We start from the raw sequence: 27,950 nt of genomic DNA, 5'->3' as shown, positions 1-27,950 counted from the left end.
GATTACAAATCTGCTCAGTGCTGGTAGCCTGCAGCTCCAACATCAGCCTGTGAGGAGCATAGATAGGCCCAGTCATCAGTCCCCCTGGACAGAGTGTTAAATTCACACCACAACAGGTGATAGAGGTGGACAGCAGCGGGCAGGTTTTGTTATGAGAGAAAAACTAATGCTGAAATGTGGGGTTGAATTCTACCTCTACCTGAAAAATGGTCTCACAGTGTTGGCCGTGCTAAATTTAAATATATTACATGAGAGAAAGAGAAACTAATGATGTATCTGCACTTAAAAAAATATCACTCATTTTCACAGCTGGACTGAGGATGTGTGTGGCAACACATAAATATTTAAAAGTGGATAGATTGATGTTAAGTATCCCTACTCAAACACTTAGCATTGCCACTTAATTATTTGAGTTAATTAGTTAATTACATGATTTTGTTTAGTTCAGTAATGAAATACATGCTTCTTTTGTCGCTACATCCATGAAGTAATGTCATAAACCTGTTTAAAAAAATATAGAAAATGATCAAATGATGCTTCAGACTCAGTGATTGGTGATAAGAAAGAATTGGAAAAGCAGGTAAATGTAACTGGCTTTCTTTTTACTTAAAAAGAAAATTAAAAAAAAAACTTTTAAAAAAATCAGATTTCTTAACATTGAATGTAGTAGAACTGGCCATTTCCAATAGTATAAAACATTTTTAAATGTCCCTCTGAACTTTTTTCTCATATTGATAAAGATTCCCTTCCGGCTGATTTTCAATAAAGTTTCATTGAAACGACCTTCCCAGTCACCATCCGGGCCTCTTACAAACACCCCATCGCGCATGCGTACTCTTCCACTGTGGTTCGACCTCTGCAGTCGGTAAGTGTGTAATGGCAGTTTGAATGAGAAGCGTATCTTTATAAATCCCTTTTCATCCTTTCTTTAAGCTTCGCATTGCAGTGCACAAGTGAGGATAGCATACAGAACGGATGTGAATGCACTTATGAATGCTGTTATTTTCTCTGCTGGGCATTTTTACACCCGTTTGACCTTAATTCTGTCCAATCTTCCCTCCATAGAGAGACCCGGGCTTCAACCAGATTTGACCGAACCGGTTAAAACTACCTAAAGTAGAAAATGTACGCCTGCGCTAAGTTCGTCTCCACGCCGGCTGTGGTGAGTTTTCTCCTCGTCTGTGTTTCTTTGAGTCGGACTTCTCTTAATGTCGCTAATAAAGCCGGTGGGCCTCTGGTTGAACTTGACTGCAGCTTTCCTGCAAGGGTATCAGACTAGGCCGGGAGTTTAGCCGGCTAATGCTAAACCAGTAATTCACAATCCCCTTTTAATGGCAGCAGAATGGGTGCAATGTTAATGAAATTTACGCATGCGATTTTTTTAATTGTTAATAATGCATCTATAATCCTGCGTTAGCCTTTAGCACATAGCTCCCATTATGGCCGCTAGCTAAGGTCATTTAGGCCTTCTGTTAGCAGAACAAGGCGCAGACAGAGTGCACAAGACCCCGCACTTTGCAAACAATACAGAAATGGTTGCATTTTCCGTTTGGGCTGCCAGCTTGCACGTACATATATCCTGGAATGTCTTTATCCAAGGTCATGATACTGGTTTTGGAGGCTAACCAGTTTGAATGACAGCACAAATGGGTGTTAGCTAACTTGCATTGTATTTTTATTGTAATATGCCAACATCATTGCTCAACAGTAAACTTTTAACGCTACTTGCAGTCATCACTGAATGCCACAGGTCACACAGTGCAATGAAAAACACTGAGACATTCAAGGTGTCATCCACCTTCACACATGCCCACAAATGGGGAATAGTTGCCACTGTTAAAGATAAGATAAGATAAGATAAGATGGCCTTTATTAGTCCCACAGGTGGGAAATTTGTTTTGTTACAGCAAAAGTGCAAAGTTATGTAGCAGAAATTAGAAGCACATGTGTTGTGTGTTACTGAGCATACAGTCATGTAAATTGTTTATCTAGACTCATTATTCATGTTTTTGGTCTTGTTGTTGCAGGTCCGTGCTGGTTCCCGGGTTCTTTACCGACCTCTGTCTGCCTCTGTGCTGTCCAGGCCTGATGTTAAATCGGAGGTAAGAAGAAATGCAGGCTTTCTGCAACTTCTTCAGCCCTTCTTAACAGTGCAGTGTTGGAAATTATTACCTAAATTACCACTGTCAATTTTATAGAGCACATTTCATAATACGTAAACTCAGTGTGCTTACCATATAAGATAAAGACGAGCTATGCAAATCTGCAGTCTCTGAAAGCAATAAAAGCAACAAAACAAAGTTTTAAAAGAAATAAAATACAAGTTAAAACAAACATGCAATAAATAGTACAACCTTTATGTGCGCATTTCTGCTCTGTAGTTTATCTTTAAGTTTAAAACTTGCAGGTAAATTGGCAAATTTTTTTGATTAATGGTGTGACAGAACTGGTTGAAATTTCCCTAAATTTCACACTATGCCTCCTATATTACTCCTGTCATCTGCTGCCACACTGTTTTAAATGTCAGCTGATGTTTACATTGAGGCGGGCAACGAAAGGACAGTGTTTACAGTGCCTCTTCTCTTGTTACAGAGCAGCGTTGCTCTGCTGCCCCAGAGCCCCCTGAGCCAGGCTACACTGAGAGGCTTCCAGACCAGCGCTATCAGCAGGGACATTGACACTGCCGCCAAGTTCATTGGTGCCGGAGCCGCCACAGTCGGAGTAGCTGGATCTGGTGCTGGAATTGGGACAGTGTTTGGTAGTCTCATCATTGGCTATGCTAGGTTTGTTTTAATTTCAGTGTCTTTATTCTTCACTATGACGCTAATTGATTCCTTGTGTGTTCTGTAAATGTGCTGATGGCTTCTTTTCTTCCTTTCTTTGCAGGAACCCATCTCTGAAGCAGCAGCTGTTTTCATACGCTATCCTGGGATTCGCCCTGTCTGAAGCCATGGGACTGTTCTGTTTGATGGTGGCTTTCCTTATCCTGTTCGCTATGTAAAACTCTGCTGTCAGACAAAATTTTCATTACAGATGTGACTACATATTTTATTGTGGCTACCAAAATTGTTCCGTGTTGGTGTCATGGGAAATGTACATTTTCAAGTCTTTTAGACACTGTCAAAAAAGCCAAGACATGTATTGTACAAATGTAAGAAATTACGTGATTAAAATACATGTGTTTGACTATTTAACAATGGCAGTAACTTTTATGTCTGGATTATAAATGGTAACACAACTGAAAGCACTTGGCCTTCATGAATGTCATCTTTTCTGTGAAGCAGGTGCTTAGGCTTGCCATTACTCAGCCTTGTTTTCATAGACCATAACATGCAAGCTTTTTGGGGTCCACCTTAATGACTTTTTGGTTCAGCTGCACTTAAGTAATATTGTATTCAGGCAGCAAGTGAGTGCTTGCTTTTGTAAATGCCACTGAATAAACCTAGCTGATTTTAATTGAGCTAAGTAATGGGTTTTGAATTTTTTGACTCGTGATGAAAGTCCCGGTTTCAAAAGCTGACAGATTGTAGTCATTACACCTTTATTGTTGGCTGCTTTCACTGGCTGAGCTTAAATTTGAAGAGGTAAAATCAGTCTTCAAAAATGCCAGAGATGATAATCATTAAGTCACTTATCAAGCAGAAATGCTCAACATTCATTGTCAAGGATGATCTTTAAATATCTCAATTTAATTTCTGGCTTACCCCAACTGTTGCTGTACAATCCTTTACTATGATAAGGTAATATTTGTCACTTGTCATGGAAAAAAAAATAAAAAAATGCTACCACATAGATCTAAATGTATAGCAATATAAAATGGTGATATATATACAATATAGTTCAAAATGGAGTGTATAATGTAAACTAGTGCAGTTAACTGGGGGTGGTTTATGGTTTATATCCACCCTTTTTCTCACACATCCAAAACAGCTCATGGGGGACTGGAGCCTTTCACAGATTGCCTAAAATCATGTTAAAAAACTTAAGTCTTGACCATCAGCAGTGAAAAAAGGATTCTGGTCAGATAACATATATGATCTGTTACCTTTTTAACACTTAAAAAAATCTTGGAAGGTTACAATATTAAACAATAATAAAGATAAAAATAATAATAATTAAAAAATGAATAAAGATTGTTTTATGTATAAAAAAATAATAAAAGGGATGAAGCTGGAGCCTCCAGAAAACACTGAAAACTAAATCAGTAATTTTCTGAAAGGAGAAACATCAGAAATATGACTTGTTAGCAAGGATTTTTTATATGCCTTAAAACATTTCTGCTTCTCCTAATTCTTTTCCAAAACTACTTGAAGGTCAATGACAGAACAAGAGCAAAGTGTATGTGGCTCATCTGTCCGAGTGTGACGTTTACGGAAGAGTCATAGCTGTTCTCGCGATGCTTTAGTACGACCGTGGGATTTTGGAAATCAAGGGTTGTGGCTGAGGGGGTAAGTGACCACATAAACTGATAGCGAATGGGTAAAAAGCTGTGGTAAAAGACATAATTGCTGGGACCGTGAGGTACTCGTGCTCCGTTACGACGAGACAGCCTTGAAACAAACGCTGACATCTCCTTTGTTTACAGTGATATTTAGCTCCTAATATGGCGACGCTAGTATGTTAACGCAGGGCTCAGGCTATTCCGTGGAAGCGACTGGAAGAGATGAGCGCTACCTATGTAGTAACGTAATAGTGAGATGTTCATGTGTGTGATGTCTGTTTGCGATGAGCTGCTATATTTACAGCACAGAAGCTGTCAGATGATGATAGCCCTGGATGCGTGGCTCAGTCGCTTGTTGTGCCAAAACAAGTGAAGCGATAATCCTCTTTATGATGACACCGAGTGTAAACAACCAAAGCAGCCGCCCTGCATCCATAGGCTTTGTCCAAATTTCCAGCTCTGCTTTCTAACCACTGCATCCTCCAACCACCCTGTATTTACACATTTATGAGCTACATTTATTCTCACAAATTATTATTTGCTATAGCCCTATTTGTATACCGTCAGCTCTTGAAATATACATCATTGCATATCTGCAGGTGTGATATTTATTTATATATTTTTTATTTTTATTTTTTGTGTTTTTATTTCAGGGCGAGGTAACAGGAATTCCTTAATATGAGTGATGATAAACCTTTCCTATGTACTGCTCCTGGGTGTGGACAGGTAAGTTTTTGATCACAGGTGTTTCATAAATCTCACTGTACAGATGAACATGACTGGATCCACATTTCCACGTCCAAAAAACAAACAAACAAACAAACAAATACGTTGCTAACTGGTCACTGCTTCATTGTATATAGACCCAAACAGTTTATTTAAAAAAAAAAAAGTGCCATATGAGCACAGTACAAACTAAAGCAAACATGGTGTTAAATCGCTAAGTTTAAAACATATCCCATCATAACAATACTGGAAACATTTATAATAGGGTAAACGTCCCAACACCTACTCATATACATTGATTTGGGGCTCTAAGGAACTTAATCACAATGCCTAGTTGGTAATCAGGTGCTCTGTTTTTTGTTATGATTTTTTTTTAAGTCATTTTGACATACTCTATGTATTATATGATCTAAAATCCACTAAAGTGTAGGTTTTGGTCAAAATCTACACTTAACTAATTAATTTTTGTGCTAAAATACATAAAATTCAGATGTACTGAATCCAAAAAGTATTGAAATCATCCTAAAAGACTCACAATCTGTCATCTTAAAAAAAAGATGCTCGATGGAAATGAAATATATGCAAATACCATTGCCAGTGATTTAAATGACAGTTTGACCAATAAGCAATGATGATCTGCATTTTTCAAATTTAGTTTTTCTTCTTAATTTTTCCCTCTTGTCTGCATGGGGGAAAAAAAACAAATATTCATTTGAAAAATAAAGTATTTTGGCTCATCAAAACAAAATTAATGTGACTAAATAGATCAAAATAACCTTCTTCATTTGTTTAGTTACTGCTCATCTAATATCTGGAGATGCTTAATTTGACTTAATGTATATAAATGGGTCTTCATAGTCCCCAGATCCTTTTCCCAATTCTGAGGACATGTCTAGTGTGTCACAGGTGTTAGATGTGTATTTGCTGTACTCAGTCAGTTGTCTGATAAGTACGTACGTAGATCGTGCTATCTAACCTCATGAAGTCCAATGTCCAGTGTTTGTTAGAGTCCATTTTACTTAGTCAGGTCTGCTTTACATCCATAGTAACATTAGAGACCTTTGGCTTTGTTGCTGCTCAGTTGTTCGTGGTTTTGGTCAGCAGGATTTGTTTCTGTTGTTTAGTCAATACTCATAAAACTTAACGGGTTGGGCACAATTATATAACAGCTTTCGCAGTTAAAGCTTATAATGAGTTTCGACAGCCACACGTTTGAGGCAGTAAAGCTGTCAAGCTAGAATCCAGCCATGACGTAGAAGACTAAATTATTGGTCAGAATTAAAATTTTAAGGTTTAAGTAAGACTTCTTTCAGTCACATCAGTCACACTTGCTGTATTTTTTTGAAACCTTGCATAGAGATTCACAAATGAAGACCACTTGGCTGTCCACAAACACAAACATGAGATGACCCTGAAGTTTGGCCCTGCTCGGAATGACAGTGTTATCATTGCAGGTGAGTGCTCTGTTAGATGGAATATTCAGAGGTGATGGATGCTTTACATTTCCATCTCTGTGCTCAAGAGTTTCCTCCCTTGCAGACCAAACCCCAACGCCTACTCGCTTCCTGAAGAACTGCGAGGAGGTCGGGCTCTTCAATGAACTCGCCAGTCCTTTTGACCATGACTTCAAAAAAGCCACTGAAGATGAAATTAAAAAGGTGGTTCTCGCTGTTAAATGTGTAAGCAGATCATCTGAGCCTTGTCTGTGTTCACTCTTGTGATCATTTTGGGCTTCTTGTTGTTCCACAGCTACCCCTGGATTTGTCACCTCTTGCGACACCTATCATACGCAACAAAATTGAGGAGCCCACAGTGATAGAGACACATCGAGATAGCCCTTTGCCTCATCCTGAGTCTACTACAAATGATGACAAGGTAGGCACTTTAAGCTGCCTCTGGCATTTTTTCTTACCATAGAGCATTTACAACGCTGTAATGAAGGACGTTCTCTACTCCTGTGATCAGAAATTTGCAAATCCGCTTTGTGAAGCATTGGGACTTTCTGCTTAATATAATTTAATTTTGAACTCTTAACTTGTCTTATTCTGTTGTGAATACACTAAAACTGAAAAGATTAGCAGTACTACACACATATTAGTTGGATTCAGACGAATACCTTTTACTTGATTGCTCATATTATTTATTCCTGATGTTGAGGAAAGAGTAACAGCATCTTATTATAGGAAACATTCAAGTAATCTGGTGTCAGTTAAACACTTCATTCAGCTAAGGTCTTCTATGATGTTTCCAGGATTTATCTTTGCAGCCAGCCTCACTGCCAACATCCACTATAGTCCATCCTGCATCCCTCCAAGTTCCCAATGTACTCCTAGCAACCTCAGACGCTAATGTTGTAATACAGCAAGCTCTCCCATCGCCAACATCTAGCTCTGTTATTACCCAAGTCCCATCTACTAATAGGCCTATAGTGTAAGTAACCAAATGTGTCCGTTTCTTAAGATCCTAGTTCTATTAAATCATCGTTTCCTTTTCCAAATCATTTTTGTGCAGTTTTGCCATGGTGAGCTCATATTTCACAAGGCATGTGCTTATTTGTTTTGGGATTTATTTGCATTCTGCAGGAACATTTTCTTTTGGCTCTAAGTTCCGTCTTTGAAGAACAAAATCAGTGTTGCTCAAATATACAAATATCGATTAAAATCTGAGACTTGGAGAATAAAAAAATGAACAGGGTTTTCACATAATCGTCACCGTCACAGCAAGTCTTGTGCTTTATTTTGCTCCAGTATGCCCTGATTAGTAACTTTGGCAGAGCGTCAAAATCCAAAACCTAGTTAGAATTATTTATTTATTTTTTATAAGGCTAACCCAAGAGTCCTTAACTCAGTTGGTGACAAAATCCTTACTGCACTCACAATTATACTGAGTGGAATGGTTTTCTTCCTGCTGATGTCCCACATGTTATTCCGTGCAAGCTCTTTTGTCTCCTGAAAGGCTAATTTTTTTTAGTTAATCAGCTTATAAAAACCAACACTGCAGCTTTTCCTCCAGCAGATGAAACTGACATAGCAGCACCTTCATTACTTTCATTACTGTGCACATGATTTACTAAGCAGGGCAAATTAGCATGGAAAGTTCTGCAAGTTATCTGCTAACAGCATTCATGTTGTTCATCTTTGAACACAGATGCAGCTATTTCATTTTAATAATGACCAGTGTGATGTACCAAGAGCAGTGGGAGTCACACAGTAGGTGCTGTAGGTTGTGGGCTTTGCACTTTATGAGTTTCTTTCCAGAAACAGTTTAGAAACTCAGATAAAAGAGAGATGGCTGAAGGAGATTGAATATGTTCTAATACAAGGATTAAGTCTGATTCATTTGCATTCATTTTAGATTTGAGCTCTTTATTCTGTCATCTTTAATTTCATGAGCTCATCACTTTTTTTGTATTTCCTTTTTAACTGAGCTCCCTTTTTTGTGGAAATTCTAAACTTTCCCAGCTTCATTTTATTGAACTTATGTCCTTGAGTGCTATAACAAGGTAATTTCCCAATTTTGGAGATAAATAAAGTCAAAGAGTCTCAGTCACAGCCTTTGACACTGGACCTTAAGCTCTCAGTGAAGATCTGCAGGAGAAAGCCAAAACTCTGACACCTGCTCCCACAGCTTTGAGTGACCCACCCCAAGCCAATTTATCCTAAATTAACTCTCCTATACACAACTATCCCTGCTATGTCAGGCACAGAAAAAGGCATGCTTATTTCAGGGTTAAATAGTGTATGATACAAACCACAATAAGTCACGTTTATATGATTCATTTAAATACTCTCCTCTCAGATTTCTCTCTCTAAAAGGGAAACACCGGCCGGTCGGTAACCAGACGGTTAGTGAATAAGGTGCTAAATGTTTGTCAAACTCAGAGTAACGCTTCAAGAGGCCTTTACCTTTTATAGTAGATATTTTTTAATATTTGAAATCCTGACACAGATGATTTAGTGAAACCCTGTGTGTTTTCTTGACAGTGAAATCAATTTGTTACCAGAAGTCAATATCTGGGCAATACTGATGTCATTTATTAGGTCATAATATAGCAGTAATACTGGATCTTTTGAAGATATTGTTTGACTCTTTTTCTTACGGGTGCTTTTTCTGTTTGTTTGTTTGTTTTTTGTCTTGATTACACCTTAATTTCCATCAGTTTGCCTGAATAGGACATCATGTCGTATATTTGTAGTTGCTCCTGTCTTTAGTTTGTGACATATTCCGTTTTGTGTTAATCACAAAGCTTATTGTTTGCCTCACTGTGATTCCCTCTTTCCTCTTTCAGCCCAGTGTCTGGTACCTTCCCCGTGCTCTTACAGCTGCCTAATGGCCAGACCATGCCAGTTGCTATACCTGCATCTATTACAAGCTCAAGTGTACATATTCCAACTACAATCCCTGTAAGTTTTATGCCCAGTAATATTCTGTCAGCATTGTGTTTTATTGTGCTTTATGCTGCTTTCACACATGCACGGGGCAGAGCTTTTCCTGATATCATCTGGCAGAGGTGCTTTTGTGAATGTTAGCCAGTCTTTACCCTTCACCTGCCAGCTCTGTGGTACAAAGTCTTGTGTTGATGTGAGAAGCGCAGGTAATATTTTTGTGAATTCACAGCTAGCAGGTAGTCGTCTGGTACCTGTTACCTGCATGCTCCAGTTAGGCAGCTCCCCCACCGAAACCACACAGAGTATTTCAAGGAGTGAGAACGCAGCCGAAGCAAATTATCTTATGCTGTATGCTGTATTTAAAAAGGTAATTTTTAAACAGCGTTTATCCCGACATTTTCCGGAGTTCATGTGTGAAAACACTTTTGTGTAGAAGCGGAATGTTTTGGTGTTTATTTGATTAAACGGATCAACGCGCAGCAACCATTATTTACAGGACAAATAGAGGAGTCAGAGCTATTTATTACTGAAATAATCTTGTTGTGAAGTTTATTTAGTAGCTGCTGTGCTGCTTTTGAGTTTCCGCGGCAGATGTAATGTGCCCGGTTGTCAGTTGCCGACTGCTGTTTCCATAGAAAAGAAGGAATTAACTAATGAACGAAAGCATTTGTTTTCACCAAATGAGTCGAATGATTTCATGCTCGACTGATCACCAGTTTACACGTGAAATGTTGTTTTCCATTTAACGTGAAAACACAGGAATTCCACTGTTGCTTTCAAACATTAATGGACAGCAACGCGTACGATTACAATTCAAATCCCTCTCGGATGACGTTGATACTGAGCTATTGCGATACATTAAATTAACCTCTTTTTTTGTTTGTTGTTTTTGTTTGGTTTTTTTGCTGTCGTTGGACAGAGGGACTGTTTACAACGTTGGCACCTCAGATTTGGCAGTCAGTGTAAAGCTGGAGAGGCTGACTGAAATAATGGACTTTAGAGTTCACTTGTGGCAAAGACACAGGATTTGGCTGAGGTGCAGCGGGCTTCTGTCCAGCACGTTTTACTCCTGTTTTTTCTTGTACAATCAAAATCAGGGCCCTTATTTTAAAGTGGAAGCCATAGATGATGCCACTCGTTTATTTTGCGAACAGCGTGGCTGCGTGTCATCTAGAAATATGTTGTAAATGAAGGCCTTGTTGGTATATCTTGAACTCTCCCATGTGGTTGCCTGTCTTATTGTTCGCTGTAGTCCTGATTATCTATGTGGAACACCGAGCAGCAGTCGATTATCTCCTGATAGAGGCACAGCAGGGAAAACCTCTGTCTTCCTGGTCTGTGGGGATATGGAAAGCCTTTGACAAGTAAAGGAGGGCAAAAGTAGATGGAGAACATGAGCCACCAGTGGGCCTCCCTTTCACTCGATCAAACCCCCTGCCCCCAGCTCTTCCCATCTCCCTCTGTCTCATTGTCAGCGGCTGTGAGAGGAGGCCCAAGTCTGGCCTTCTGACTCATGTCTCTCCATCCTCTCTTCAGCTTCCCTGTCCATATGCTCTCACGCAGGCAGGCAGAGGTTCATTAGCGTGCACACTGCATCTCCATGTGGCGCTGCCTCCACAAAATAACAGGCCATCCAACCTAATGAGGCTGAGATATGAGGAAACTCTGAGAGCCTGCCATGGCTGTGTGTGTATGTGTGTGTGTGTGTTTACGTTGTGGGGGGAGCACTGGGTGCCTTTTTACTGCCGAAGACTAATTTTCTCTGTGCTGATTTGTGTCTGTGTGTCTGCTGTCAGCTTGTCAGACCTGTCACCGTAGTGCCTAACGTCCCCGGAATCCCAGGACCTCCCTCGCCACAGCCTCAGCCGGCCCAGTCAGAAGCAAAGCTGGTATTTATTATCTCTTCTTTAATTTACATCAAATGTTGTTTCCACACCGAAGCTGTTATTCCCCATTTGAGAGAGGTGATAACAGCCAAGGTAATGAGAGAGTCTAATGAGGAACAATAAGACAATAAGGTTGCTTTCTTCATAAGTGATGAGCAGAACTGGGTTTGTGGTATCAAAAAAATGGTGCAGATGATTTATTATTCCATGTGCAGTGTGTCCATTGGCTGATTTACTCAGTATTTTGTGGCATAAATAAATGATTAATCAATTATTTGAGAAAATAGTTTGCAGATTAATCAGGAACAGAGTAAAAACACTTGTGCCTGCCCTGCTAATTTAACATAATCCATCTACAAAAAACCAAAAATGCTATCTCTCTGTAGGGAGAACATGGTCGCAGCAGTCTTGTTGTCCTGTATTAACAGTGATAGTTGAAGGGAAGAGATACAAAGTGTTATGTGGGAGATCAGTGGCAATGTGATGAAGCACGGATCACAGAACCTGTAAGTGTTCGCAGCATGCTCCGCCTTTGGAAATTAGCAGCTAAACTGCAGAGAGGAGGTGTGTGTGTTTGTGTGTGTTGGGAGGGTAGGATTGATCCTGACTCGGGAGGAAGGAGGAAGAGGAAGGAGTATAGGGAGGGGCAGGGAGTTGTCGGGGATCATGGGGTACGGAGATGACAAACGCGGAGACAGCGTTGAGCTCAGCACGCCGTCACAAGGGCCAACCAGAGGGGGGCTACCTGCGAGAGCCAGCTGGGGGCATCCTGGCACACGCTCGGCGAGGCACATTAAGTCGGCCTCACCCTGCATGGAACCTTTTGTTCAGCAGAATCCTGCCTGACCTGCATCCCCCCTCTTACTCGCGGCGCCTCCCACCGCACTCAGCTCATCAGCAAACACCTAATGAGCCTGCGTCAAGAAAACAGACCCCCAGCTCAACCTGCCCGCTCCCCGCCCCCACCTAGCTCTCGGGGGGCGCGGAGACGGCACTTTACAAGGACTGATGATGCTGCAAAGACCACAATAATGATAATTAACTTGCTGAATTTAGAAGATTATGCTGTTAATTAGTTGCAAAATAAAGATAAGTAATATAGTAGCAGATGGTTGAATAACACCCATGAGATGGAGGGTTATTACACTGATGAGGTTTCCATGGCAGAGATGAAATATGAATCTGACTGGCTTTTCCCTCTTTCTGTGGGCCATTCCAAGAGAATAATATCTTGTTTCTGCCAGAAGAGCTTCTGGAAGGGTATTACACGATAAACTAATTTGGTAGATAGATTGGTCTGGCAAAGGTAGTTGCTAGAATAATGTGGTCCTCTGTTTTCTCATGTAAATGCATTCCCTCTCACTCTGTTATTGCTTCCAAAGGCTCATTCACTTTCACCTTGTTTGTTTGCATGTTTGATGCTAGAGGAGTTGACCTGTGAATTGCAGGGATTGTTTGTGTGTAACATGGTTAGAGGAGGTGTTAAAAGACTCCTTTTATTAATAGTTTTATCCAGCTCACGTTTCAACATGTGCAAAATAAATTTGAGAGTGTGGTAAATGAAAAGCTTAGGATGCAAGTAAATTTTAAGTATAGTTCTAAAAATTTCATTAACATTCTGAAACCCTTTCACAGTAATTTTCATTTTAATACCCTGTTTTACTATATTATTCTATATTAATTACTACTTATTTACTACATTGTTTTACCTGTTTTACTACTCATACAGTTTGTACATACACTCAGTGTATCGGTCCAACATGAAATCACTTCTCTCATGGTCCAGTAAGTTCATTTATACTGCTGTATACCTTGGCTTATGTGTTAGCTACCTATACAGCAAGTAATAGAAATATTGTATTGTAGCTACTTCATATCATCAATTGAAACTAAGCCCAAATGTTTCCTGACCACATGTTTAGCGAGTTGAGGTCTGTGCTGTAATCTGACACAGTCCTCATTTGATGTATTCCACCAGTTCAAATATGGCTGTTTTCAAGATAAATAACATTTTAATGTTGTAACGTGTTGTATTAGCTCAATGCAGTGTGACTAGAAGTGGTCTTTAATTACCTTGATTTTTAAAAAAAATTTTTTTCAATTTTCTTAGAAAGTATTCAGATCTTTTTTCATGATCCGGTCCTGTTTCATGAAGTTATCTTTGAAATGTGTCACAGCTCTTGTCCGAGCCATAAAATCAAAGAAACTGTCTGTAGACCTGAAATTGTGAAGTATAGATCAGGGAAATTTCTAAAGCCACCGTCACCTGACTAACAACGCCTCTACACTGAAGCACGGTGGAAGCAGCATAGTGCAGCAGGAGAGAGACTGGTTAGTTAAAGGATAGATTATTACAGTTGCATGCTGAGGATGAAGAAAGACAACTTGTTCCAGATTACATAAGAACTGAGACTAGGCTCCAAGTGTTCAACTGTAACCCTGTACTATAAAACATATTAGCATACAGCCACATTTAAGAGGTAGAACCTGCCCTGTAAGTCTACAAAGACAAAATATCAGGATGCTTTTGTAAATGAGAGATTTTAGTTTGTTTATTGATACGTTGTAGAATAAAAATGTTGGTCCACATGAGTAACCTTTCATTTTTCCCAGTAAAAGTAAAAGTATACAATCCGTAGTTTTTGTGCTCTGTTGTACATCACACTGTGATAGACAGTGAACTTTTCAGAAATATAACTTTTTAATAGCCACACTTTTTAATGTGCACTTTAACAGACCATATGGCCTCCTTTTTTACATCACTTGCTTTTTACATAGTGTTTTCCTTCTTGTACTAACCAGTGCTCGTTTTTATTAACCTGCTTTGCCAAATTCTGTTTCCAGAAATTGAAAGCCACATTAAGCCAGCAGCTTCCTCAGGTAACCAATGGAGATGGAGGTGAAATCCAAAGCAGCGCTGTAACACACACTGCTGCCCCTGCGTCTCCTGTTCCCACTCCAACCCCAACTCCAGCCCCGACCGCGGTCCTTACTCCAGCTCCTCACCTGCCCATAACCGAAGCACCCTCTCCACATTCTCTGCAGCAGCCAGCCACCTCCACTACAGAGACACCTGTAAGTATTTATATCTTCACTGTTTATTGTTTTATTACTATTTCATATAAGAAACTACTATACTACTACTATATTTGAATGTAGAGTCATGCAAAGAGATCATCCATTTTTTTTGCTTATTAAAGTATTTTATCATGGCTGCCATGTCCTTTGGTTTTAAAATGTTGCAGAAGTTCATGCAGGTAATAGGTACAGTGAGAGTGAGGGTAAATCTTAATATTGTGTGCGATTACCTGTATAAACACCAAGTATGGAAGTCTTACAATTTATTTTTAATTTAAGCCAATACATCAGCAGGGCCATTATATCGGCTGATATTAGCTTTTTGCAGATATCAATACAATTATACATCATAAATGTCAATGCAAATATTAGCTGTTTGGCATTTCTAATTACTGCTAAATAAACATTTCAAAAGTCTGACATTGTGTAGTGTGTCCACCAGACACAACAATCAGCTGTACAAACAGAGTTGGGCAGATTATAAACGAATAATCCCCGACTCGTGATAATTAAAAAAAAAAAAATTTAAACTGCAACAATTATCTCAGTAAGGAATCATAAATAGCTACACATAAGAAATTTTAGCAGAATCTGTTAATGTTTCGTGTCAAAAAGGAAAAAAACAAACATTTTAAATCACCAAATATTGTGTTAACTGACCTGTATTTATTACTTACTTCTAGTCAGTTGATGTCTCTGCCATGGATAAACCTTGCTGACTAGCATTAGCTGTTAACCTACTTTACCTTCTTTCCCACAGCAAATTTCTGTCACGGTGGTTGCGAATTAAAAAAACTGAAAATCTTTATCTACTTTATTGATCCCCGTGGGGAAATTCGTCTCTGCGTTTAACCCATTCACTCTGTGAAGCAGTAGCAGTAGCCATCTCTGAGAATATTTTGTGCCTGTATTAAATCACAAATTGAAACTAAAGGTGAAAAGCTGAGTTTTTCTTTCCATTATTAGTATTGTTGTTGTTGTTGTTGTTGTTGTACAGGCTTCCCCGGTGCCCCCTGCACCAAACCCACCAAGCACAGGGGGGCGGCGGCGCAGAACAACGAGCGAAGACCCCGACGAGAAGCGGCGCAAATTCCTGGAGCGTAACAGGGCCGCAGCTTCTCGCTGTAGGCAGAAGAGGAAGGTGTGGGTCCAGTCTCTCGAGAAGAAAGCTGAGGACCTCACCTCCATGAACGCACGCCTACAGGTGCTTTTTACGTATTTCTTTCAGCTCCTTCGTCTCTCTTTGTTATGCGCTCAAATCTATTGGTGTGTCATTTTGTGTATGTACGTGTTTGCACTCTGTGGTGTCTGTTTGTCATTGTATGATGTTAGCGTATGCGTCCGTACACAGACTTTTCCCTTCTGCGGTGATGAAGTCATTAAAGCCGATTAAGAAGAGCTGCCGTGTGACAGCAGCGGTGTGTGAGCCCTTTACATCGATGTGTCCCTGTCAATAAAGATGTATCCTCCAGATGTCAGCCGCACACAAGCGTGTCTTCGCTTCTGTCTCAGCAGTTTACTGAATGGCCTCAAAAATCTCCTAGGGAAAGGTGTCTTTTTGAACCTTCATTTCGCTGGAAGCAATTAGGATCTGATGCTGACAAGTTCGAAACAGTTCATGTATCTGCTGTCTCTGTTGATAAGTGTGAGCCGGGGGTGCGGCACATCGGTGTTCCAGACAATTAAATGAGATGTGGTGTTTATTTGCTCACTGTCTTATTTTTCTATGAAAGCAGAGTAAGATGTGCAGGATGGAGGAGGGAATACACGGCAGCGGAAAATAAATGGGTTCACGTTGTTAATATCGTCTGGTTCAAAAAGAAGTTATCAGCACTTGTCAGGCGGCGCTACTTAGGATGTTATTTAAATAAAGGCAGATGAAAAGGAAAGGATAGGTGAGTGAATAAGGTTATGAAATCAAAGAGTTTTATCTGTTAACTGCAAAAAAAACGGAACAACATGTGGCTGAGAAGAAAGGACGCTTCATACGAGGACATTAATCAGCGGTGCTGCTTTTTTTTTTTTTTAAAACCCATGCTGACATGGCCCAGCTGATCAGCAAAACTGCCTCTAATGATGCACAATTATTTTAACATCATCCTTAACTGGCTTTTTAATGAGGTGTCAGACCAGGCAGCTCACAGAGCTTCCAGCATCACCGAAGGCCCATTTGCTCGATTTCGATTAAATCACAAAGTTCCAGATAAGTTTTTCACTCTCAAAAGTCCATTTTAGAAACCGTTTAAAATACGATGTCATAAAATGACGCAGTTTGACGTTACTGGAGCTGGAATTTTTGGCACATGTTTGTCTCTGTCGTGAACTAGTAGGCACGTTTGAAAATAGTGCCTGTTTTCTATTGCCTGTAAATGAAAGCAGTCATGGTGGAAGCACACTGAATACAGTGTTGGCTGGATGTGATACATACGCTCCTTCCAGCTGTGTTTAAATCTGTCTTACAATAGCTCAACCCTGCCAAAACCAGCTAGACTAAACAGATGGAATCAAATAAATTGGCTGCTTTTAGACTAATAGATTAAGCCACCCATAGTCCTTTAAAGGAGAAGAGCCTGAGCTTAAATCTGCCATTGGGTGTTCTGTGGGCCCCTGGCCGCTCTAAATCCAGTTAAAGTCACCTTCAACGTAATGTGGCTCTCTTTTACGACATGCAGAAATCCTCCCCTCCCTCGGGAGCTGTAACGACACGAGAGCGTAAATCTCAGCAACATCTACAAAGTTGCTCTGACAATCCGAACAGCTCACCTCTGACAAATGCGCTGGTCGCTAGCCAGTGAAGGCTCATAATTATTGTGCAGGAAATACATAAATGAAAAAGTGCATACTTGATTCTGAATTCATTTGTTGTATTGTTACCTTCCCCCTGTGTTCACCGGTTCTCATCTGAGTCTTTAGAAGTTTGACTGGTCGTGTGGGCGAGGTCTTTAAAATGCAACTCTGCATTTCCAGTAATAATTCATTAGCGATAGTTTTTCATATAGAGAGGGCACACAGCCACATTCACGTTGCTTTGGTGTGTCTTCATGCATATGTGAATTTATTATAGTGTATATATGCAGATTTTGGGGTTCATTTTTTTGCAGTAACATTCCCGCTGTAGCATATTGTGTAGCCTTGCTAAACATGGAACTCTCACATTTACCCAATTTAGCTCACTGCTTACAACAGGAATAAAAACAAAAACAAAAACATTAATAATATTTGCATTTACACAATTACCAGCTAACCTTTTATCTAGTTTGGAAGATCATTTTGTAGGATTTGAACTGTGTGCACCTGTCGTTTATATATCTGGCATGCTGTTTGCTCCGGTGGCCATTTTACTGATCGCTCTTGTGTGTCTCCTCACTCCTCAAGACTGAAGTCACCGACCTGAGAAACGAAGTGGCTCGGCTGAAGCAGCTTCTTCTGGCTCATAAAGATTGCCCTGTAACCGTCATGCAGAAGAAATCTGGCTATCACAGTGAGTAATGCTCCATTATTCTCAGCCCGAGGCTTCTGGAGAAACGTGTCTAAAAATGAGCTCCGGCTAACCACTAGAAGGACGTGTGGCCAAACAAAAAAGAGCTGTTGACATATTGGCTTCCTTTCTTCTGTTAGTTTTTGACAAACTTTGCAAAAGTTTGGATATTTATGGGTGCTGGTGTATGAGACAAATTCTCACTGGCGGTGTTGTCCCATTCTTGTGAAGAGGCCACAGGTGGTATTCGCAGTTCCTCCTCATTTGATACCAACATAAACATTTGTTAGATGAAGTTAAATGTCTGCTGAGTGCGTCTGGACGGATGTTCGGGAGAAAAAAAGGTGCCAGGAAGTGAATTATAAAGGATGATAAGGATGCTTTTTATGTAAGCATTCATTTATTTGTTGTTTGAACATCTTTAGCTTACAATAATCGTTTTAGTGGATATTTGAATAAGCGAGAAGAGTGTGCCATTTGTAGCCTGTTTATTCAAATTGCTGTTGTCAGCCTGGACTGTACAGCATCATCACAAAGTCTCATTTAGAAATATATCACCTATTTTTCTTTGTTTCCCCAGACCGGGGCTCTGTCAGTCTGATTTTTTGGTCATAACTCACCTTCCTTCACAGATGAGCCAGCATGCAGCCAGAGCAAATGGGCTCCAAGTCACTTCTCCACTGCTCTGAACACCTCTGCTGACTTGTATTGACAATGATTGCCACTGAAATGAGTCTATTAAAGCAGCAAGCTTGACAGTGCTGCAGACCATTCTCATTGTGGGGTGGCCACCAAGCTCCACTGTTCATTATGCATCTCTTATTGCTAACCATCCCACAGACGCATGTCATGTGCATTATGGGACTGATGGTTTCCAGGCTAGAGTGGGCTGTCATAGCCAAGTCTCATTTGGTGCAGACATTTTTAGCAGAATCCACAGATAAAGTGGGTCATCTTTCTGACGTGGTTGCTGAGGGTGTCAGCAAACACGTTTGTGAAACACTTTTGCAACATTTTGTTACTTTTTGGAAAAATGGAACTTTATTCTAATACCACAGTTTATTAATTTGGTTCAAAAATACTAGAAGGAATGCCAACTATTATGAGAGTGAAAGGAAGTAAGGTGAACTCTGATTGAATGGCAGAATACAAAGATTCCCAATAGTTTTTGATGCCCACCTTAAAAAAATAAAACCCTTGTGTTCATTTAAACTAGTTTTTCATTAGTTCTGGGACAAAGTATCAACACAAAATTACACTCAGCAGCCAATCTATTAGCTCGTTAGCGCAACCGTCTCTTCAGCCAATCACACAGCAGCAATTCAGTGCATGTAGACATGGTCAAGATGACCTGCTAAAGTTCAAACTGAGTATCAGAATGTGGGAGAAAGGGGATTTACTTTGCTGGTGCAAGACAGACTGGTTTGAGTATTTTAGAAACTGCCAATCTTACTGGGATTTTCACACACAACCACCTCTAGGGTTTACAGAGAATAATCTGAAGTGAGCAGAAGTCTCTGGCAAAAAACCTGTGTTAAAGCCAAAGCTAAAGCTCTTCTACATATCTTATAACTAAGGTATGCAGAAGAGCATCTCTGACGACTTTGAAAGCAGAAGACCACACCGGGTGCCAATCCTGTCAGCTCACCAAAATTGAAAAATAGAAGATTGGAAAAATGTTGGCTGGTCTGATGAGTCTCCGTTCATTCATAAATTCAGATAGTAGAGTCAGAACATGGTGTAGACAAGATGACAGCATAGATCCATATTGCCTTGTATCAAAGGTTTAGGTTGTTGGTGTAATGGTGTAAGGGATGTTTTCTTGGCGCACTGGGCCCCTTAGCACCAAGTGAGGATTGTTTAAACACTACAACCTACCCAAGCATGGTCACTGATTATGTCTGTCTCTTTATGATTAGAGGGTACACATCTTCTGATGTCTCAAAGCTGAGATCATCTGAAACTGGTTTCTTGAAAATGACATGCTGTTTGACAATGAGGTCAATGAGCTCATTACATAACTGTATGTGATGAGTACAGTCATGACACTAAATATCTTCCAGCACCTTATTGCATCTATGCCTTGAATCATCAAGGCAGTTCTGAAGACAAACTGGGGTCCAACGCTATGCTACCAAGTTGTACCTAATAAAGTGGTTAGTCTCTATATATCACATTGTGATACTTAATGATACACTGTTAAAGACCTAGATATGTTCATTTGAACAAATTTTCTTCAATATTTGACTGACTAGAAGCGTTACTTTATTTCCTCCTGTGGTCGTTTTAACCAAATGGATGAGTTGAAACACACAAACAGAAGTAAACTAACCTGAAGTGAAGAAGAAGTTTTATTTTTGTTTTTTTTTGTTTCCTTTTTCATGTGTTTAACAGTCACATTTACTAACTTTAACCTGTGATGGTTTTAGCTCTCTCTCACAGCTGCTTTTGTATTAAAACCGAACTGTTTACTAAGTGCTGCTGAGATATTTCAGTCCATCCATCCACGACTAATAGCGAACATCTCTCCTCGCTTGCTAACTGCCATTCTCACACGTAAAACTGCAGCATTAACAAAGAGGTAATTTTCTCTAATTTGTGTTAATTTCAGATTACTCCACAGTCCTCCATTTATTCCCCGACACCAACAGAATTACCCCCTGGGGCTTGAGCACCCCAGTTGAGAATCACTGAAATAAACTATTTTGCTAATTAGTAAAGCACGTTATTTAATTGTGAGTGAGTCATGTAAAGCGCTCCGTTTTCTCAGTGTTACATACCCCATAAGGCCACACTGGCCCTCCAGAACCTGTAATACCCTTCATCGTCCTGCCCAAGCGTAGACATGGCAGGTGGGAGGAAATTACCCAGACTGCCCCACAAACAAGCCAGGCCATGCTTTCACTTGGCACACCAAGCTGTCCATCTGTCTACAGTGAACCCCACTTCAGGAACCAAGAGAGCGGAAAGAAGCTCCTGTCGGTCCAGGGAACCAGAATTTTAGAGCGTTATGAAATATCGGGCAGCCAGCACTTGGCGTTGTTAGGAGCAATAATGCTCACTTGAACATGAAACAAAAACCACCAAGCTGATTTATTCCGAGGCTGACCTTCTGCGCAGTAAAGCAGCGAGGGAGTTTATGGCTCTTTGACATTCGCTCGCACTAAATCACATGGTCAAAGTCCAGCCAAGAAGGCAGATGAAACCTCTAATGTGGAGACATTTGTATCGCTCTTTAATTGCGTCTTCCTGCTACGGAATTTCTATTTTACGTTCCCGAGTACGAAACCCAGCCATTAATTACAAAGTGCCATCACAAGTGACTTCATATCATTAGCAATATTAATTATCATTGTGCTCCTTATTCCTTTATGAAACAGAGCATGAGAGTGGAGTCTTTTTTTTTCCATCAGGATCCAATTAATTCAATGCAACTGCCTAACAGCTGGTGGCATTTCGACTCCAAGTCTTGCCTACTCTCCAGTGTGAGCATCATTAAAATCAGGTGCTGTAATCATCTGTCGCTGCAGTAGTTGGCAAGGTAACAAAAAACAAATGAGAATGCAGTTAGGGATGGGAAACACAGCCACATGCCCCAGAATGTAATGTACCCTTATGATGTGGGTTTAAATTGACATTGGAGCTTTAATTAAAGGAAGGGGTGCAGAAGTAGCATTATGGGGATTAATGAAACAGTTTGCATACACTACATGCAAATAGCTGTTTTACATCTGATTAGGCCTGTGTGACACAGCTAGCCCAAGCCTTCTGGAGAGTATCCGGTAAAATAAAACGGCTGCTCCTCAAACCCTCATTTTCTGTTTTTTTTTCTGACGTCGTTGCAGTTACCGACAAAGATGAGAGCTGCGAGGAGATGTCCGTCCCGAGCAGCCCCCAGAGCGAGGCCATTCAGCACAGCTCCGTCAGCACCTCCAACGGGGTCAGCTCCTCCTCCACGACCCCGGCCGTCTCCGCCCCGTCCGGCGCTGCCGCTACCGCGTCAAATCAGAGCACAGAGGAGAGCCAAACGCGGAGGGGCGCCAACCAGTCTCAGCCTTCAGGGAGTTGATCGTCCCAAACTGTACCCGAGCGTCATCGCCGGAGTGCCGTCACCTCTACAGTCTCTCTGACGAGCAGAGCAAAGGGATTCTCTCTGAGCTTCAGTTCGGACCGTACTGTTTTTAATTTATTCCTGATTTCTTTTATGTTTTGTCCATTTTGTAATTTACAGGCGATGCTTTTAAAAATGCAATGTTTTCTCTGGAACCGATGAAGACAAAAGAACAGGCACTTTAGGTGTAAGATGTAAAACACGTGGTTCTTAAGTGTTTGGGGGTTTTTTTGTATTTGTGCGACTTATTTATTAATCTTATGTTTTTTTTTTCTTTTTAATTTAAAGGCGATCAGCTTCAGCGGTTGATCAGCGAATCGTTAGCGACCGTACCAAAGCGTGCCGTGGCTCATTTTGCAGTTGTTTTTCTCGTTTCGTCTTCACGACGTTTTGTAAGCACTATCTTTACAATGAAGTAGAACTGACACTTTTTATTTAAAAGTAACTTTACTTTTTTCCATTTTGCACATATTTGAGAGATATGACGGGTTTACTTTTTAAAGACAGTCCGTACATTAAGTACAGGCAGCTCTGTTTTTGTTTTCCTTTAGAGGTAGATTAAAGTGCTGTCGCATCACACAAACATAAATGTCTGAATCAGATTTGAACTTTGACAGATTTTCTGTGAGTGAGGTCAGCTGTAGTTGTGCAATTTGAATGTGTGAGCTCGCCTCTGCCTGTAGGGTAGTCTTCCAGAGGTGAGCCGATTAGGAAACGTGTGTTATTTCATTAACATTCCACCTGTAGTCTGATTGTTCCTGAAGCAGTGATTGTAGGATTGCAGTACCTTTTTTTTCATTACTCAATCATGGTGATGTTGACTTCATTCAGTGCCATTAATGTTTTTGTATAAATGACTTGAGTACATTTTTAATGCAGATTAGCTTGAGTTGATTGCCGTTCTTTCCGATTTTAAGGGTCTCAGTAGAGGAGATCTCCTGCTTTGTATACTGTCTCTGCTTTATAAGTGACTCTTAATGGCTTTAGTGTCTAATGCGGAGCACTTAATGACATTAGGCTGTTTTCATGGTTGCAATTCTAGGTGACATTTTTAGAAAACATTGTAAATAACATCAACGATACGTTGTACGTGATCTTTCTTGGTATTATGTACTTTGTTTTTATAGGATTGTCCGGATTCAGTAGCTGAGCCCTTTTGATTACATTAACTTTGTAAGCAGTTTAAAAACTGACCTTAACAGTCTTATTAGGATATGCATTTTTTTTTCCAATAGGTCGTCATGTAAAACGAAAGCATTGAGATGTGAACTGGAATCACATCATGTATATTAAACTACTACAAGTCTGTAAGAATTGTGAGCATTTCATTCAAATAATTGTAAGAAGTCAAATTACACCATGAAAGTCAGTTTGCCTTTTTCTCTTAGTCTGTACTGGCTTACTACTGTGTAGTTTTACAAGAAGCTAACTCATTGTTTTCTTAAAGTATGATTTTACTGTTATGTGCTATCTGCATGAGATAATAATTCTCTGCGAGAATTTAACTGTTTATTTGATAATGTCTCAGATAAATATAATTAAGTTATTACAACTTGAGTTGTGAAAACTTTGGTTACTTGTTTTACTTTTTGGCTTAATTGCTAAAATTAAAAAAAGGGGTGTGATACTGTGTTGAAAGTGTACTTGTAACGTGAAAGTTCTGTATAAAATTTGAATTGATAAGTTGTTGTAATAAACCTTTTAATATCTCTTTAAAGTCAATCTCTGCTTCTGATTAATTTGCCTGTGATGTCACATGAATAAAGCACAGGTGGGATTAAACTCCGTTAATATGCTTCTTATACGAATCTATAATTTGGCATGTGAAAAACCCAGATATGAAACCACGGTGTAGAGCTGTGATAAGCTTGAACATTTACTGTGGTATAGACTGCCACCTTGTGGAAGATCTGCAGGTGTATTTGTGATCCAGAGTCAGTGCAAAAAAAAAAAATATGACTAAACAATACGTCCTCAAACATTTTACCACCACCCCTGTAGTTTCTTGTGTTTTTGAAATCTAATGTTCTTCTTCAGGTCAGGTTAGCAGACGTTTTACTCTATGAGTGAACGAAAGAACTTCGCAACCACTGACTGACTAAACTTTACAGAATCATGACTGTGAAAACTGTACCCAACTTCAAAATCTCCCTTTCACAGTAATGACAGTTTATTAGGAACACTAACACCTCTATTGTGTGGAGTTTAGCTGATAGTACTTTCACAAGAATTAGTATCTTTGAGCAGATTTTATTGACATCATCAGTGCTGAGCCATAAAACCTCCAGGAAGCATGATTAGAGTCCAGCTTCAACATCCTTCACTTGCAGCACTTCCACAGCAAGTCCTCTTCCCCTTTTCATTCAAATGTAATGATGGTGCCTGCTGAGTGGCTGGGTTAAACTCATTCCTGTTCCCAGATTGGATAATTGGTTGGGCAGCCAACTCTTAACCACCTCCACCACCCGACAAACAGCCAGTGTTTCTGATGGTAGCCTTGAGTGTTTCTGTGTGAAAACCTTAGTCCCACACTTTCTGGTGTGTGTCTGCTGTTATGAGTGCTAGATGAGACCCTTTGGAAATAGTTCACTGTATATATTGAACACTGCAGCAGCCTTTCAGGAGTGAGAAACCTTTTCTGTTGAAACCTGTTTTCTCTTATTTTTAGAGTTTAGGTAAACAAATTGTCTTTTGTTTGATTTTTAATTTGGAGCAGGGAAGATTAACCTCTTAAGCCCCAAGGGGGTTTCTGAGCTTCCTGCTCGAAAATGTAATGCCCAAATTTAATTGATTATTTCTCTGCAATTACAAACTCTGTCCTTACAATCTTGGTATCAAAATAAAGCTAACACTTGGGAAATTTCATCAGAGGTGTAAATATTGAAGCAGATATTACTGTGTCAAAGTTACTGAGACTGGAACACAGAAAAAGTAAGTAAATTTTACCCTCGCCTAATTTTTTTTTAAAATTTTTAGCATATAACCCTTTTAAAAATATACCTCAGATCACGTTTGGTTCCAGAAATTCAGTAACCAACATATAAACATCATCTGTGCAAAGATGTTTATGTTTATGTTTCTAAAGTGAAACAGTGAAAAATTACAGCACTATCAATACATGAATATCCAGACATACAAAAATGTCCAATTTTGGCACACAATTGGACATCATGCCAGTTGATTTTTTTAGGTATTAAAGAGCAGAAATTAATAAATTTATTAACAGGCCTAAAAATGCCTTTTTTTAAATATATTTTTGAAGAATTAACCACACATTTACATGGTGATGGCCCTTTTCTGCAGTGGGCATAGAGCGTTTGATTGCCCTCAGGCCCTTTAAACTCCGAGGGGCTGTAACTTTGGTTTCTTTTGGTCAATTTGCGTGATTGACACCTCTTTTTAATCGTTTGAGCCAATAGATTCACAGTAACGATGCCACGTTCATGTCACTTCAACAAATCAGACGTTGTAATGCCAAAACCCACGTGGGCCCAAATTTACTACATGTGGCGTCTGTCCAGTCACGTGTCTGTAGGTGGGTCTAAAATGGAGGTTGTTGACGGAAAACTGCTCTGATGGCTAGGTAGGCATGGTAACTACTGGTAATCACGTGACTACCGGCTACTGGCGAAAATAACGGAGGAAATCCCGATTTCTGTCTTAGCGCATTTGCGCCGCTGTGTGTTTTTGTGGTCTTCTTTTGCAGCTCATTCAGTGAATTTTGGTCTGATCGTGGTGAAACTTGGTGTGTGGAGTCAGTGATAGCCTTGGAAGCTAACCGGTTACATGAAGTCTGAATTTCTGGTTCCTTTTGTTTTGTTTGTTTAGCGGACTTCTGCGCATTTACGTAACTGCTCGTTTAATCACGGCTTGTTTTTGGTGTGTTTGGTGGTTGTAGAAATGGTTTATATGACATTTTAGCTGAGATTCTGAGATTTCTGTGGATACCACACATGTCTGGTCTTATATTTCTCAACCCTGGTTATAACCGATTAAAAGTTATCTTCTCCTTTTTGCCCCGGAGGCAAAGAGGAGTGAGACGTGAAACCTGTCATTTAATTTGTGCCTTTTCCAGCGGATTCTTCTGCTACTGTAGTAAATTTTGTCCATATTCATTTTAAGGGTAATCTCCCCCCTCTTGCCACAGCATATAGCCGCCGCCCCCGGTCTATTTTTTAGCACCTGATGGCTCTTTTTTGCTTCTCATCCGTAAACAGTTTGCATACTCTTTCGCGTGATTCAGTTTATTTTGAAAAATCTAAACAGGATCTTCAGCTTCATTGTGAAACGTTCATGTGGAAAATAAACAAGCGGACGGCGGAGCCACGCGATGGTTTTACCGTCTTTGTTGCTAACGACAACGCTTAAAAGCAGTCGCTTGTCCGTCCATAGTGTGGTTATATTAAATATAAGCGAAAGAGAGAACTTTAAGAAATTAATACTACAGTGACCACAAAAACCATGAAAAAATATTGCCGTAATCGTTATATCGAATAGCCCTATTTTGAACTCTCCTCGTCCTTTGAGTGCGCAGTCACCTTTATTATATAGCAAGGTATTTAAAACGAATAAATAAATATCCCTTCATTTCAATAGGCATGATCTGAGCATGCGCGGAATGCGCGGAGCATGCGCGGAATTGATCTTCTCAAAGGGGAGACTGTGACGTGACGTCGACGTCACCATCGCTGCCACATGAGTCCATAAATAGAGGTGCTTTAACACAGTAACAGCGAGTTGTTTTTGCAAAGCAGGAATCTTTGACAAAGGTAATACCTTTACATTTAAATAATTCAGTGAACATTTCTTTTCTTTTGACACTTGTCCCTGCAGCAGTGAGTCAATGGAGAGAATAGCTCAGCGTTTAGAGTTTCTCATGGAGCAAAACAGAACGATTATTACTAGGCTGGACAACGTTGAAAGGAAGTTGAATGAACTAAAGGAAGAGACTCTGAAAATGAGGCATGAAATCCAAAAGGAAGTACCACAGAGTGCTGTTGCCAACCTCGCACGTGAAGTAGGTCTAGGTCTTGCCATAACGGGCACTTGTTTCGGTGTAGTTTACCTGGCCACCTTAGGATTTCTGAAATGGTACCGCGTAGCTGATTGGGTTTTTGAGAGCTACGTATAAAGAATCGTTTACTAAATTTCTTCCGGTAATTCTTCCAGTAATAGTAATAATGTTTTCCGGCCACGGTCTGCCAACCTGTCATAATTATACTGTGCTCTCATTTATGTTCAATTTTATTTTGCCCTCACCTCCCAACCAGTCATGACAGAAGACTGCCCCTCCCTGAGCCTGGTCTGTCACAGGTTTCTTCCTGTTAAAAGGGAGTTTTTCCTGTCCACCGTAGCTCATAGGGGATCACTTGATTGTTGGGGTTGAATTTTTGGATTGAATTTAATTGCCTTAAACTGAAAATCAAAAATTCAAGTGAGGGGTTGACCAGGGCTCGCAAAATTGCTAGCCCGACGTCCCAGGGCTAGCGATTTCTCCAGTCGGGCTACCAAAATCTATCTCAGCCCACGATTTTGCCAGCCCTAGGTTCTGATAGTAGAGAGCACAAAATTTGTTAGCTGGATTGTTTTTTTCTTTTATTTGTAGTTTTTTTGGTGCTCCATACTTCAAAAATTACAAATATAAACAATGCGGTTAGTGGCTAATCAAAATAAAAAAAAATTATATTAAAAAAAAATCCACTACTTCTCTGTGTGTTTACTTCAATGAAGACTTGTATGTTTTGTGATAGAAAAATATAAATTGTCCAAAATATTTGAGAGTTTTTAAATTAGCACTGCATGAGTTTAACTGTGGCACAGACGGCTGTCAATCCTGGTGAGT

The 27,950-nt window shown here is 40.0% G+C and overlaps 2 protein-coding genes across 5 annotated transcripts; both read left to right on the top strand.

Moving 5' to 3' along the window:
- The first annotated feature begins 748 nt into the window (after positions 1 to 748).
- On the top strand, positions 749 to 3,460 carry atp5mc3a (ATP synthase membrane subunit c locus 3a). 2 transcript variants are annotated; one of them, XM_003447304.4, is made up of 5 exons: positions 749 to 865; positions 1,066 to 1,162; positions 2,028 to 2,102; positions 2,593 to 2,783; positions 2,887 to 3,460. In XM_003447304.4, the coding sequence occupies exons 2-5, from the start codon at positions 1,124 to 1,126 to the stop codon at positions 2,999 to 3,001; spliced, it is 420 nt and encodes a 139-aa protein (XP_003447352.1). In that variant the 5' UTR covers positions 749 to 865; positions 1,066 to 1,123; the 3' UTR covers positions 3,002 to 3,460. The 2 variants fall into 2 exon arrangements, with proteins under 2 accessions (XP_003447352.1, XP_003447353.1); XM_003447305.3 differs by having other exon boundaries at positions 864 to 953.
- An 895-nt stretch (positions 3,461 to 4,355) lies between these two features.
- On the top strand, positions 4,356 to 23,830 carry atf2 (activating transcription factor 2). Of its 3 annotated transcripts, none has more exons than XM_005452910.3 (12): positions 4,356 to 4,448; positions 5,095 to 5,167; positions 6,525 to 6,621; positions 6,707 to 6,825; positions 6,917 to 7,042; positions 7,419 to 7,597; positions 9,456 to 9,570; positions 11,352 to 11,444; positions 14,286 to 14,516; positions 15,517 to 15,723; positions 17,895 to 18,000; positions 21,843 to 23,830. In XM_005452910.3, exons 2-12 carry the CDS (start codon positions 5,120 to 5,122, stop codon positions 22,064 to 22,066), a joined length of 1,545 nt encoding a protein of 514 aa, XP_005452967.1. In that variant the 5' UTR covers positions 4,356 to 4,448; positions 5,095 to 5,119; the 3' UTR covers positions 22,067 to 23,830. The 3 variants fall into 3 exon arrangements, with proteins under 3 accessions (XP_005452967.1, XP_005452968.1, XP_019208879.1); XM_005452911.4 differs by lacking the exon at positions 4,356 to 4,448 and adding an exon at positions 4,474 to 4,521; XM_019353334.2 differs by lacking the exon at positions 4,356 to 4,448 and adding an exon at positions 4,536 to 4,934.
- Positions 23,831 to 27,950: the final 4,120 nt, after the last annotated feature.

This window comes from Oreochromis niloticus, linkage group LG16, assembly GCF_001858045.2.
Source record: "Oreochromis niloticus isolate F11D_XX linkage group LG16, O_niloticus_UMD_NMBU, whole genome shotgun sequence".
Taxonomy (NCBI): domain Eukaryota; kingdom Metazoa; phylum Chordata; class Actinopteri; order Cichliformes; family Cichlidae; genus Oreochromis; species Oreochromis niloticus.
This window is presented reverse-complemented; position numbering and strand designations above follow the sequence as displayed.

Coding starts and splice junctions, on each gene's coding strand:
- atp5mc3a (XM_003447304.4), top strand. CDS start 1,124: ATGTACGCCTGCGCTAAGTTCGTCTCCACGCCGGCTGTG. Junction 1,163..2,027: donor TCGTCTCCACGCCGGCTGTG/GTGAGTTTTCTC, acceptor TTGTTGTTGCAG/GTCCGTGCTGGTTCCCGGGT. Junction 2,784..2,886: donor CTCATCATTGGCTATGCTAG/GTTTGTTTTAAT, acceptor CTTTCTTTGCAG/GAACCCATCTCTGAAGCAGC.
- atf2 (XM_005452910.3), top strand. CDS start 5,120: ATGAGTGATGATAAACCTTTCCTATGTACTGCTCCTGGGTGTGGACAG. Junction 6,826..6,916: donor CTGAAGATGAAATTAAAAAG/GTGGTTCTCGCT, acceptor GTTGTTCCACAG/CTACCCCTGGATTTGTCACC. Junction 7,598..9,455: donor TCTACTAATAGGCCTATAGT/GTAAGTAACCAA, acceptor TTCCTCTTTCAG/CCCAGTGTCTGGTACCTTCC.